Source organism: Ictalurus furcatus, chromosome 10 (assembly GCF_023375685.1).
Source record: "Ictalurus furcatus strain D&B chromosome 10, Billie_1.0, whole genome shotgun sequence".
Lineage (NCBI taxonomy): Eukaryota > Metazoa > Chordata > Actinopteri > Siluriformes > Ictaluridae > Ictalurus > Ictalurus furcatus.
The window spans coordinates 5,359,123-5,370,689 of NC_071264.1; the positions used below are offsets into that span (position 1 = coordinate 5,359,123).

General features: G+C 38.8%; 1 protein-coding gene across 3 annotated transcripts; it reads right to left on the minus strand.

The window, feature by feature from the left end:
- Positions 1-912: 912 nt before the first annotated feature.
- elavl1b (ELAV like RNA binding protein 1b) lies at positions 913-10,529 on the minus strand. 3 transcript variants are annotated; one of them, XM_053634964.1, is made up of 8 exons: positions 10,420-10,529; positions 9,469-9,534; positions 7,262-7,330; positions 5,584-5,761; positions 4,754-4,857; positions 3,697-3,850; positions 3,370-3,595; positions 913-2,591 (listed from the first exon to the last, which is right to left on the minus strand). In XM_053634964.1, the coding sequence occupies exons 2-8, from the start codon at positions 9,502-9,504 to the stop codon at positions 2,267-2,269; spliced, it is 1,092 nt and encodes a 363-aa protein (XP_053490939.1). In that variant the 5' UTR covers positions 9,505-9,534; positions 10,420-10,529; the 3' UTR covers positions 913-2,266. The 3 variants fall into 3 exon arrangements, with proteins under 3 accessions (XP_053490939.1, XP_053490937.1, XP_053490938.1); XM_053634962.1 differs by having other exon boundaries at positions 3,688-3,850; XM_053634963.1 differs by having other exon boundaries at positions 3,688-3,850; positions 10,415-10,502.
- Positions 10,530-11,567: the final 1,038 nt, after the last annotated feature.

Below are 11,567 nucleotides of genomic sequence, written 5' to 3' on the forward strand. Positions count from 1 at the left end.
CTGTGTAGAGCCTGCATGTTCTCCCCGTGTTTCAGAGGTTTCCTCCGGGTACTCGTGTTTCCTACCTCAATCCAGAGACATGCGTTGTAGGCTGAGTAGCATCTCTAAATTGTCAGTAGTGTGTGAATGTGCGTGCGATTGTTCCCTGCAATGGATTGGCACCCCATCTAGGGTATTCCAAACTTTGTGCAGAGTCCCCTGTGATGGGCTCCATTCCAACCTGCGACCCTGTGAGGGATAAGCAGTACAGAAATGTATGGATGGATAATTGCATGAATATGCAGCTGTTCCTAATAAAGTGGATGGTGAGTCTATGTAGGCACCGTCACTTCTGACACATCCTTTTACACTAGAGGTCATCAGTCTTATCCAGAAAGGCCTGGTACGTCAGCAGTCCTTTGTTCCATCCAAGCAGGGCACAGCACACCCTTGATGATGAATGAGAGCAAAGATGAACCATATGAAAAGGTGGAATCTGATTGGAAGAACTGAAATTAAAACCTGTACGACACTGGCCCTTACCCATTTCAATTCAGATGGGGACATAGCACATGACCTGGGTCTGTATGTACTGGTCATCTTAGAAGGTTAAAAATGGCATTATATTTCTCTGTAAAAATCCTTTCAGAAGATTTAAACAAATATATTATACGCATTTCCTTTACTGTACTACTATTTCAGTAATAAGATACAATACTGGGACACACATGGCACCAAACATGAGCTGCAAATTTAATCAAAGGGAAAGTAAGCAACAAGAGCTTACGCCTAGTTAGATAGACTTGTTTAGCTTTAAGTTTCTGAACCCACAATCAACAGGCAGAAGTACATTACCAAGCCATTTAGCGAAGTAGTGACATGGATACTGCGAAAGATGGACAAAACAAAAAGGGGAAAACGCCAGAAACTAGGTAATTTACAACAAAACAATGGTGTTTATTTGTAAATACATAAAAGATCCATACAATAGTTCAAAGCATACTTCTGATGAAGTAGACAGATGTGAAACACGTACGCTGCATGACATCAGAGCTACGGCTAAGGAACATCAAATGAACATGCATATGATGGAGATCCAAAAAAAAAAAAAAAGAAAGAAAGAAATGAATTCAACACCTACTCTAGACAGGCAGGACTGTCTTCTGTGAGCATAAATCTGTGTTTATAAAGCACAAAATACATATTAATAAATGTTTAATATTACATGTGTAGTATTCAGAGTTAATCAATCATTATACGAAGCCGAATCTTACACCAAGAATGACAAAATATCGTGTACAGTGTGTAAGTTGCAGACTACGTTACAAAACAAGTAGAAAAACAATGAGTTACTGACTCCCCCACCAAACTACATAAATGCTGACAGCGTGTGTGAGGACAACAGGGCTGTCATATACATTATAAAGGAAATGGCGACCAATTCCGCTTTGTAGGAGAGTTGCCTGACACTTGGGGAAAAAATGCTTGATACAGAAAAGTTTGTTCGCGATAACAAGAATGGTTACAAACAAACAAACAAAAAAACTTGAACGCAAGACAAACTTTAATATATTAACTGCCAAAATAACACCAACAGCAAAAACGCTTCAAATACATTTGCATAATTCAGCAAAATAAGGCGTACTCTCCAGCTTCTTTGGTCCTTCAAACTTAAATCTTCCGATAGATTACATGTTGGATACATGCGTGGTTGAATGAATATTTACCCCAAAAAAAAAAGGTCTGCACTCTCCGTTTCTACAAGTCACATTATAGTAAAGCAAATTGAATGATTCAAGAACTTAAAATGGTGGAATCATGTTGATATTCAGAATAATTATGGAGCCACAGAGATGTGACATTGACCATCATCATCATCAAGTTCAATCAGCCAGAATTCTCTTACGGACTCAAGGAAATAATCACCCACAAGTTCAACCACAGAAAAAGCGACACTGACAAACGGTGATGGGAGATACGACGCATACTGCAATATGATCCTATATAACATCTACTCAGGGTTTGATGCTCCATGGCATCATATTAATTAAATGATACTGTGATAAACACTACCAAACTATTTAAGCATATGAAGATGCAATTGTTAGGCCATGTAGCCTACTCTTAAGCTAGTTATTTCAATCCCAAACTAATACAATACCAATACTAATCTATTTATTTGAACAAAGTTACATTAGTAATTATATATTCAGACAAGAATGGGGGGGGAAAAAGAAAAAAAAAGTGTGCAAGTTCTTAGAACCCAAAAGTAATACTTTCTGTCCTTTTATTTGTGAGACTTGCTGGTCTTGAAGGACACCTGCAAGACCTTGTCCCCCAGACGGTATCCGTTGAGGCTGGCGATGGCCATGGCCGCCTCTTCGTAATTGGTCATTGTGACAAAGCCAAAGCCTCTGCATTTGTTGGTGTTGAAGTCGCGGATGACTTTGACATTGGTGACCGCGCCGAACGGGCCGAACATCTGCCACAGCAGGCCTTCATCGCTATCTTGACCCAGATTGTAAATGAAAATGCACCAGCCAGAGGTTGAGCTCCCGGCTACGTTCATGCTTGAAACACCGCTCATGTGGTCTACGCTCATTGGTGAGAACCTACAGAGAGAGAGAGAGAAAAAAAAAAAAAACAATATAAGAACGTGACAAACTTACAAGCCTCTGAAAGGAAGGTGTTTAGCTTTAAAGTCATGAACTGTCGTGGTAAGTTAAAGTTTTCTCATCGCTAAATTGACCAGTAGTCCCCTCCACCACAGTTTTCATTTGAAAATCTTTTAAAAGAAAATGTAACCGGGAGAGCAAATAATTACAGTACCAAAAGTTTAGTGTTAATAAGGTGACTGGACTGTTGGCATTTCACCAACGTATTCAAATACAGAACTGATGTAGCCACATGAAGACTTAAGATTATAGCACAATCCGGTGTTGACTTGTTACTAGAGGGCCACAGATCAGTTGAGAAAATTATAACTGTCCTTTGGGATAGGCGTGTGCAGCAGGACTGGGGATCCTGTGAAAGCCAACAAAATAGTTTTGTTTTTATTTTAATGCATGTGGAAGAGGGCGGTCAGATATGAAGCTTGGGACAAAGACTGTCTGCGGTAGTTACCATGGCAGTGTATTGGGTGTTGCAGGTTCATCTTCAGTAAATGTTTTGTTCTGGTCAGGGGCATGGCGTTTAAATGACCAATTTGTTGAGATTTTGGGAAACAGAACCAACTAAATTCATTAGAAAACACTTGTATATACACTAACATGCGTGCAACAGTGTGAGTGGTTGTGATTGGTCAACATTTTTGCACGATTAGGCGGGTGTGAGATTTAAAACAAAAACAGCCCCACGCACACTCCCACTTCGGGATGAGTCAGTACTAACCTGAACCTCTGTGCCTGGTGATGAACAGGGCCTCCAAAGCGCCGAGACTGTGTGTTATAGAACTGTGACAGCAGCTGGGAGTTCTTTGCCTGGTTGGGATTTGCTGCAAACTTGACCGTGATGGGCTCAGATGCTCCAGGGGGCTTCTGACCATTCAGACCTTTGATGGCATCTTCTGCTTCAATTCTCTTGTCAAACCGAATGAAGGCGACACCACGTGACAAGCCTACAACAAGATAAGTTATTAGCCCAGGTGTTAAGGGGGAAAAAAGGGGAAAAAATTTTAAAGAAGAAGTAGTACTACAAATTCAGACATACAGTCGTTACCTGAAGCCTGATCAACCAGCACCCTCGAGTTGATGATGCGTCCATACTGGGTAAACAAGTCTTCCACATCTTTCTGTGTCATGGTCTTGGGCAAGCCACTAATGTAAAGATTGGCATCTTTTATTGTGTCAGAGCTTGGCCTGGCATAAGAGACCTAACAAAGGGAGAAAAGATATTTAAGAAACCCGTACACCCCAAAATATTCAAAACAGTTCTGATTGTTTATAAAAAAAAAAAAATGCATCAAAGCATCAAAAGGTCAACCAGAGGCAACAAACATCCCAATAAATGAAATATAAAAATCACATAGCCGTTAGTTGTTTTTTTTTTTTTCGTTTTTTTTTTTTTTTTACAAAAGATTAAGGAGGAAAAAAATGACAATTTTTTCCATGGATGACAGCTTTACAGACTAGATCTAAAAATAAATAAATAAATAAATAAAATGAACAAAAAGTTCAAATTGAAAAGGGGACAATTTCCACATAAAAACAATCCCTTTAGAGAAAATACGGAAAAGAAAAGTTAACAGGGATTGCTGCGCAGGGCTTTGGTTCGGCACAATGTCATACTCAAGCAAATGACCACTCCAGCCTCCCTCACCTAAACAAAATCTTTAAAATAAATAAATAAATAAATAATCAAATAAAATAAAAACGCACATGTATTCAAGTGTTGGAGGCAAAACATCAGTCTTAAGATTATTTATATATTAAAAAATAAATAAATAAAAAGTCAAAAAACTTCAGTATAATTCTGTACCGAAAATAAAACCATGCCAGATCAATAAGGAAAGCCAATTGTCAAAATCATAGGGGTCAAAGTCTGATAACTTGATAAAGCTGACGAACAAGTAAAAACAAAGCAGGGAAGGAAAGAAAAGAAAAAGGAAAACGAATAAACAAACAAACAACTCATACCTTTGTAAAAGTGCATTTCTTATTGAGAAACACACTGGGCAGTATTGGGATTTTTCCTCTGCTGCCTAGCAAACTACTGGCACAACATGTCATATCTATCAGTTTACACATGGATACAAGAACAGCTCTTTGCACGTTACCTTGATAGTTTTAGACTGTAGTCTCAGCCCATTGAGAGTACTGATTGCCCTTTCTGCATCACTAGGGTTAATATAGTTAACAAATCCGTACCCTAAACTGTGGCCTAGAGAAAAAAAAAAGGAAAAAACAAAATAAAAACAACAAACGATTGTCCACATCCTGCAGACTAGAATCAGTTTTCAGAAAGGAAAAAAAAAACAAAGGTTACAATGCAGTGTAATCTTGGAAGGGGGGGAAAAAAAATTACATGACTTTCACAACAACTATTAAACCTCAAATAAAACTTACATTATATTTTTTTAAAAAATCAAATGGTTATCACATAAGAAAAAATACTGAACAGCTTCAATACTTTAAAATAAACACAAGTCAGTCGTTTTACATTTTCAAATTAAAAAACAAAAAGTTCACATCAATCACAAAGCCAAAAGAAAAATCTTAAATGACATGATTTTACCTTATTTATGGTTAGCCATACAGACATATAGAGAGGAGAAATGAATAACTAAATAAAAAAATACCGGAGCTTCAAACCATACCATATACACAAGAGAGGCATACAAGAGATCCAAGAACCAAGTGGACAACTTTACATTAAAAGTTTCCAAAAAGTCAATCGTTTAAAGCAAAATGTGAAAAATGTTTGATTTAAAAGGTAAAAGAAGCGAGCACATTTTTAAAAAAAACAACAAAAAAACAAGTTGTTTACAACATGAAATATATGAACGCTCTTCACTGGTAAGGTTATTCTTAAATATTTGGTGTAAAGAGAGAGAAAATAAATCAAAAGAAGAGGGAAAGCTCTACTAGTTCATCTGGCAACACTTACCTCCCATTTTGTCCCGAATAAGTTTGGCAGACTCCACCTCACCGATGCTGCTGAACAGACTGCGCAGCTCATCCTGAGTCATGTTCTGTGGCAGGTAATTGACTATCAGGTTTGTTTTAGCGTCTTTCGCCTCGTCGCCCAAGTGGCTCTCAAATCCGTTAGGAAGGTCATAGGCGTCCTGCTCAATAAATAAAAGGAGAAAATCTTTCAGTAGACTCGCAGGCACACGTTAGCCATTGGTTCATGTCAACACAGCTGTATTCAAGAAAGTGTCAGTTATGCACGGTGACCAATGACAGGCGCCAAACAGTGTGACCTCAAGTGTGCTAGGAGCGTACATAAGAGATAGCCGGAGAGGCGATGCTGTGGGTACACTATTACAAACTGAGTGTTAGCTTTTAGTCAAAAGTAACAAATTTGTCCAGTCTTATTACAATAATAATAATAATAATAATAATACACCCTTACTAAATAACTAAATGAATGAAATTAATAAACTATATGGACAAAATGTTTATGGACACCTGACAATCACACCCATACATGCTTTTTAAACATCCCATTCCAGATTTAGTCCATCCTTTGCCATTATAACCTCCTCCAGTCTTTAGGGAAAACTTTCCACTACATTTAGGAGCTTGGCTGTAGGGAATTCGTGCTCATTTTAACCACAAGAGTGTTAGCGAGGTCAAGCGTTAGCAAGGACAGGAAAGTGCAATATACAGTATACAAAGACATTCTATACACTTGTGTGCTTCAAACTTTGTGACATCATTTTGGGGAAGAACCACATACAGTGGTCATGGTCAGGTGTCCAAATATTTTTGGTCTTATAATAATGTGTGTGTGTGTGTGTGTATACATGGGAGACTGAGCCATGGTTGTGCTCACTATCTAGTTTTTAAGATCGCTGACAGTGCACTGCACAAACAAGACTCTTATGAATTGCTATTGGCAGAAAACCAGAAACATTGCCGTGACTAACCAACCAGCCGTTAACGTTACTTGTGTCCAGGGGTGGGGGCGTGGCTCTCAAAACCGATTAGTCAGGAGGTGTTAACAGCAAGGCTGTGATAGTGACCATAATTCAAAGTACAGGCTTCCTCGAACACACTGTTTCTATAGGAACAGATACTTCACTACGACTTGGCAAACACTAAGACTGGCAATAAATGGATGGAAAAAAAAAATTTAATTGAACAAAGAAACCCCGAATCACCGATATGGAGAATCTTGGCCCCAGTGTCAGAACTTTGTAACTCCTATAAACACGAGTGATAACAGGATCTGACGTGCTTCAGGATAAAGAAAGGTGCACACCTTCACTTTATAATGCAGATGAGCCTTCACCATGAACATCCACTAGGAAAAACACACCTACCGTGGCCTTCAACACTAACAGAGCTTCGTGTGAAAATGAATTTAATAAATTTACAGATTTTCCTGTACAAAACTTGTGTTCAAGTATAATGAGCGAATATCATTCTCTCATATTTCATGATAAAAAAATTTTAATCCCTTTCCAATCAAGTATTATGCAGCCATGTCCGTCAGGTGTATGTTTTATAGTGTTTAATAATCTTTAAAAAAAAAAAAAAAAAAAAAAAAAAAAAAAAAAAAAAAAAAAAGTGACTACATATTTTAGAGCGGTTTATAACAATCTCACCAGTACACTTACGTTCATGCTGGTACCCTTGCCAAGTTGCTGCAAATCCCGGTCATTACCCTGGCTCTGCACCTCACAAACCTAAAACAAAAAAAAATTAATAAACAAAAACCACCATAATGTGCATATAAAAAGAAATAAGAAGCACATTAAAAACTGGCTTCCCGTTCCACACCATGAGACTAAGACACAGCCAGTTGACAGTTTATTAAGTACACCTTTTTACACAAATACACAACTGCTGACTGGAGCCCATGTGGTGCTAAGGACAATTCATCAGCCTTCCCCAACCTTGCCCATCTGTGGATGATTGACAGGCGGGGATATAGAGATATATATATATATATATATATATATATATATATATATATATATATATACACACACACATATACACACACAATAAAAATATACATTATAAAAAAATAAATATGTAAAATAAAAAATAAACAAAAAACACAGGCCGCTGCCCAGATGTTTTCCCCCATTTACACACACAACATGCACTTTGCATCAATTTTGGATTTTCGACCCAAGGTCTTTCGCAGAGTTGTTTTTTTTTATTGCTGTGGCAAAAATGTTTGATTTTACTGCAGCATTTATAAAAATTTGCAGTGCAACTTGGAGTTTTGTGCCTTTTCACCAAAAAAAAAAAAAAACTACTCGAATTGGCAAAATTGCAATCGCATGGTCTTTCATAGTGATGTCTGTTGGCCAAAGAAACCTTTTAGCTGTACTCATGTTCGACGCACGTAAAGCAAAGAAGCCTTTGGCTGAATTCGCATTGTGATGACAGCACATGACGCGTCTTGGCCCAAATCTGCGGAAATTTAGAACAATCACAAGCTCCTCCGAATACTGCGGAGTTTGCTCGATTTTGCATTTGTTTCCGCGATCGCAAAATCCTGGACGGAATGACAAATGGCTTCCCCTTCATTATCAGAGTTGCACTGCATCACGGATAATGATGATAATACTGACAAAAGCCCTATTCGTCAGGATTAAATTTACATGGGGTTCTGGGGTAAATTCTTATTTACCCTGTGATTTTAGTTCTGTCCGTGTCTTGTGTTTTCCTCCATCTTACTCTGACTAAAAACTACCGGCTGGGAGTACCTCATGTTTATGCCAAACTCAGCAGTCCGATCATATTAGTCCCATCCATACTCACACGCATATGATTTTCGATGCAGATGTCGCCTCGGTTTAGAAAAATAACGTCTGACTGTTGCTACGTGTTGTATTCAGTCTCGTAGTGTATAGAACACAGTGACCCTCCCCCAGATATTAAACACCTTTACAACTCACAAAAGGAAAATCAAAGCAATGCTTTAGACGAGCCATACACTTTGTGATTACGAATTGTGTATTCAAACTGTTGCTGGAACACTGGTTCTCCGCAGACTGAAATATACTCCGGTGCCTCTGTGAACGGAGCGTGATCATATGACCAGGCAACACATCTGGTGCTCACAGAAAATACAACCCATGAGAAACACACTGCTCCTGTGATACATATTACTATCTGGATGCGAGGGGGTTTATCAACGAGGAGACGTGCGGGGAATGTATCACCCTGATAAACAAATCCAATCCGAATAGGGCTGAGAAGAGATTTCATGGGAAAGTCTGTCAAAAATATCTTCCAAAAAGCACTTTCCAACTGCACGACTCGGCTTGCTTTACTTGTCCACTGCGGTGTAGTGCCGCCTCAACGCGGGTGCCATCTTCTACTCGCCTTCACGCAGGGATAACGTTGTATTACTGAAGCCTTGTACAGATACGCGGTCAGGCCGTATCCCAAGCGCCTTTCCTGTTCGCCGAACGTGAACCCTATTAAGGATGTAAAATAACGGGCGCTCTAGGCATTAAAGAAAAGTATCATCAAACGCAGGTTAGTGGGGGGTTTTTTGTGTTTATTTTACTACTGCTATGCAGACTGTTTGCTAGCGGAATTATACATCATGATGCGTGTCATAGAAACATCCTCAAGTATCACGAGACAATATTTTTGTCACATCGCCCAGCCGAAACCTTGGTTTTTAGTCTGGGTTATCACGCCATGAACATTTCGACTCACTACGTAAGGGATAACCTAATCGTGTTATGTTAGACATTCAGTATAGTTTAACTTCACACTCCTCGGTGTAGAAAACCCCCCAAAACACCACACACACACACACACACGACTAACCACATGCCAGGGAAAGGTTACTCACCTTCAGGTATCTTATGTGTCCCCTTCTAACAGCCATGAGTACACCAAGCACAACCAAATCTTAAACCTGGGAAGAAAAACCAGGGGAAAGAAATCAAAAATAATCAAAATAGTGCAAAATACACACAGACTTTTTATTAAAAACACACACACACGCACACACAATGCAAAACCTCTCAGGAAACACAAATGAAGTTATGACTGGTTTTTGGTGGACTTATGTCTGAAATATAAAACGGGTCCAAACGTGGTGTTTTTCCCCTCGAAATTAATTCTAGAGACCTAACTTATATGTAAGAAATTGTCAAATATAAATAAGCAAATACCCAGTGTTAGTCTGCTGGATAAATATACATTATGTAGCTTAGCTACAATTCTTTTTTTTTTAAGCTAGCATCATTATTGCTAACGAAAGTCCGTTAGCATGTCCTCAACAGCTACTACAGGTATTTGACCCCCGCAAAAAACGGACTCAAGTACGGGTTTATTTTTGTGCGTGTTTTTTTTTTTTTTTTACATTTCAGTAATAAAAGTGAAAACGTGTGAGAATTGCTCAGAGATTCAGAAATAAGCGAGCTAGCGACATGTTGCCTTTAGCTTTAGCTAGCAAGCCCAGGAGCAACGTGGATGCTAAACGCCACCTCGTTTAAACACACAGCCCGAGCTACATTAAAGCGAGAAAATAATCACCACAAAACGTTATCCAGAGCAACGAGAACAGCTTTCATGAACAATCGGGACCGTGTACGGTGTAAAACGGAAGCCTTGGTGGAGTTAGCAATGCGCACAGAGACTGGGCCTCACGTGTTAGCACAGCCTCTCCGCGCGCACCAACAAATTAAACCAAAAAACACGAACGTTCTCGCTTTAGTTACAAATATGGATGATGATAATAACAACAACACTAATAATAATAATAATAATAATAACAACAATAAGCGATATACCGTACTTCCACAACGCTGAGTACCGTGCACTCGGTAGAAACTGATCTCGATTGCAGTAGCACAACAGCCGAATGGAGCTCCTCGCGCGCGCTGAACAATACAGAGCCGCCTGTCCCGGATGTAGTGAAGAGGTCAGCGTGCCTCGGCCTGCCCACGTCACTCAGGCCCATCCCAAATAGCTTCCTGTTGGACACAGAGTGCACTAAATGTAGTGAGAGAATCGTTAATGAATACGCCATGTAGGCAACCTATATGTAGAGTAGAGCGTTATTTGGGATTCGGTCATAGCTCTAGATTTCCAAATGGCTCTCAGCGCCATGTTAAGGGCCATGTAAAGTAGCGTGGTGATGGTGTGATATATCCGTGTACACGATATTACACGCTCTAAAACGCTAGAAATTAATTAAAGCGAATAGATATTAAACCTTTTATATTGTTGTTGCTATTATTATTGTTGTTGTTCTTGCTATTATTATTATTATTATTATTATTATTATTATTATTGTTCTTGCTATTCTTCTTCTTCTTATTATTATTATTATTAGTAGTAGTAGTAGTAGTAGTAGTAGTTAGTAGTAGTAGTAACTCATTCATTCATTCATTCATTTTAGTAACAGCTTTATCCTGGTTATGGTTGTAGTGGATCTAATCCGGGAACAGGCAAGGCAGAAATACACTCTGAATGGGATGTCATACACACACATTCACACACATTCACATTTAAGGGCAATTTAGTATAGTCAGTCCACCTACTGGTATGTTGTTGGGAAGCGGGAGGAAACCAGAGAACCTGGAGGAAACCCACACCGACACACAGAGAACATGCAAAACGCTCTCTCTCTCTCTCCCTCTGATACACACACACACACAAACGCACATATACACACAGACAGTAACCTGAGCTCAGGATCACACTGGAGACTTCTTGTTTATTTATTGTTATAATAAGTTTATATAAATAAAATTGTTTAATTATTCATTTAAATAACACAATTTATGTGTAAATATGTCAGAATACTATCACATGACCTGCAAGGGTCTAGTGTCCCATCCAGAGTGTATACTCATGTGGCAGTTTCCGAGTTGTTCAGCACAATACTACCCCAAAACCATACAGAACCTTCATCCTGACCATTTAATTCTCATTTATATT

Excerpts from the sequence above, each read along its gene's own strand:
- elavl1b (XM_053634962.1), bottom strand. The coding sequence starts at position 9,504 with ATGGCTGTTAGAAGGGGACACATAAGATACCTGAAG. Across the intron at positions 4,858-5,583 it reads TATTCGGGACAAAATGGGAG|GCCACAGTTTAGGGTACGGA; the intron begins GTAAGTGTTGCC and ends TTTTTTCTCTAG. Across the intron at positions 2,592-3,369 it reads CACCAGGCACAGAGGTTCAG|GTTCTCACCAATGAGCGTAG; the intron begins GTTAGTACTGAC and ends CTCTCTCTGTAG.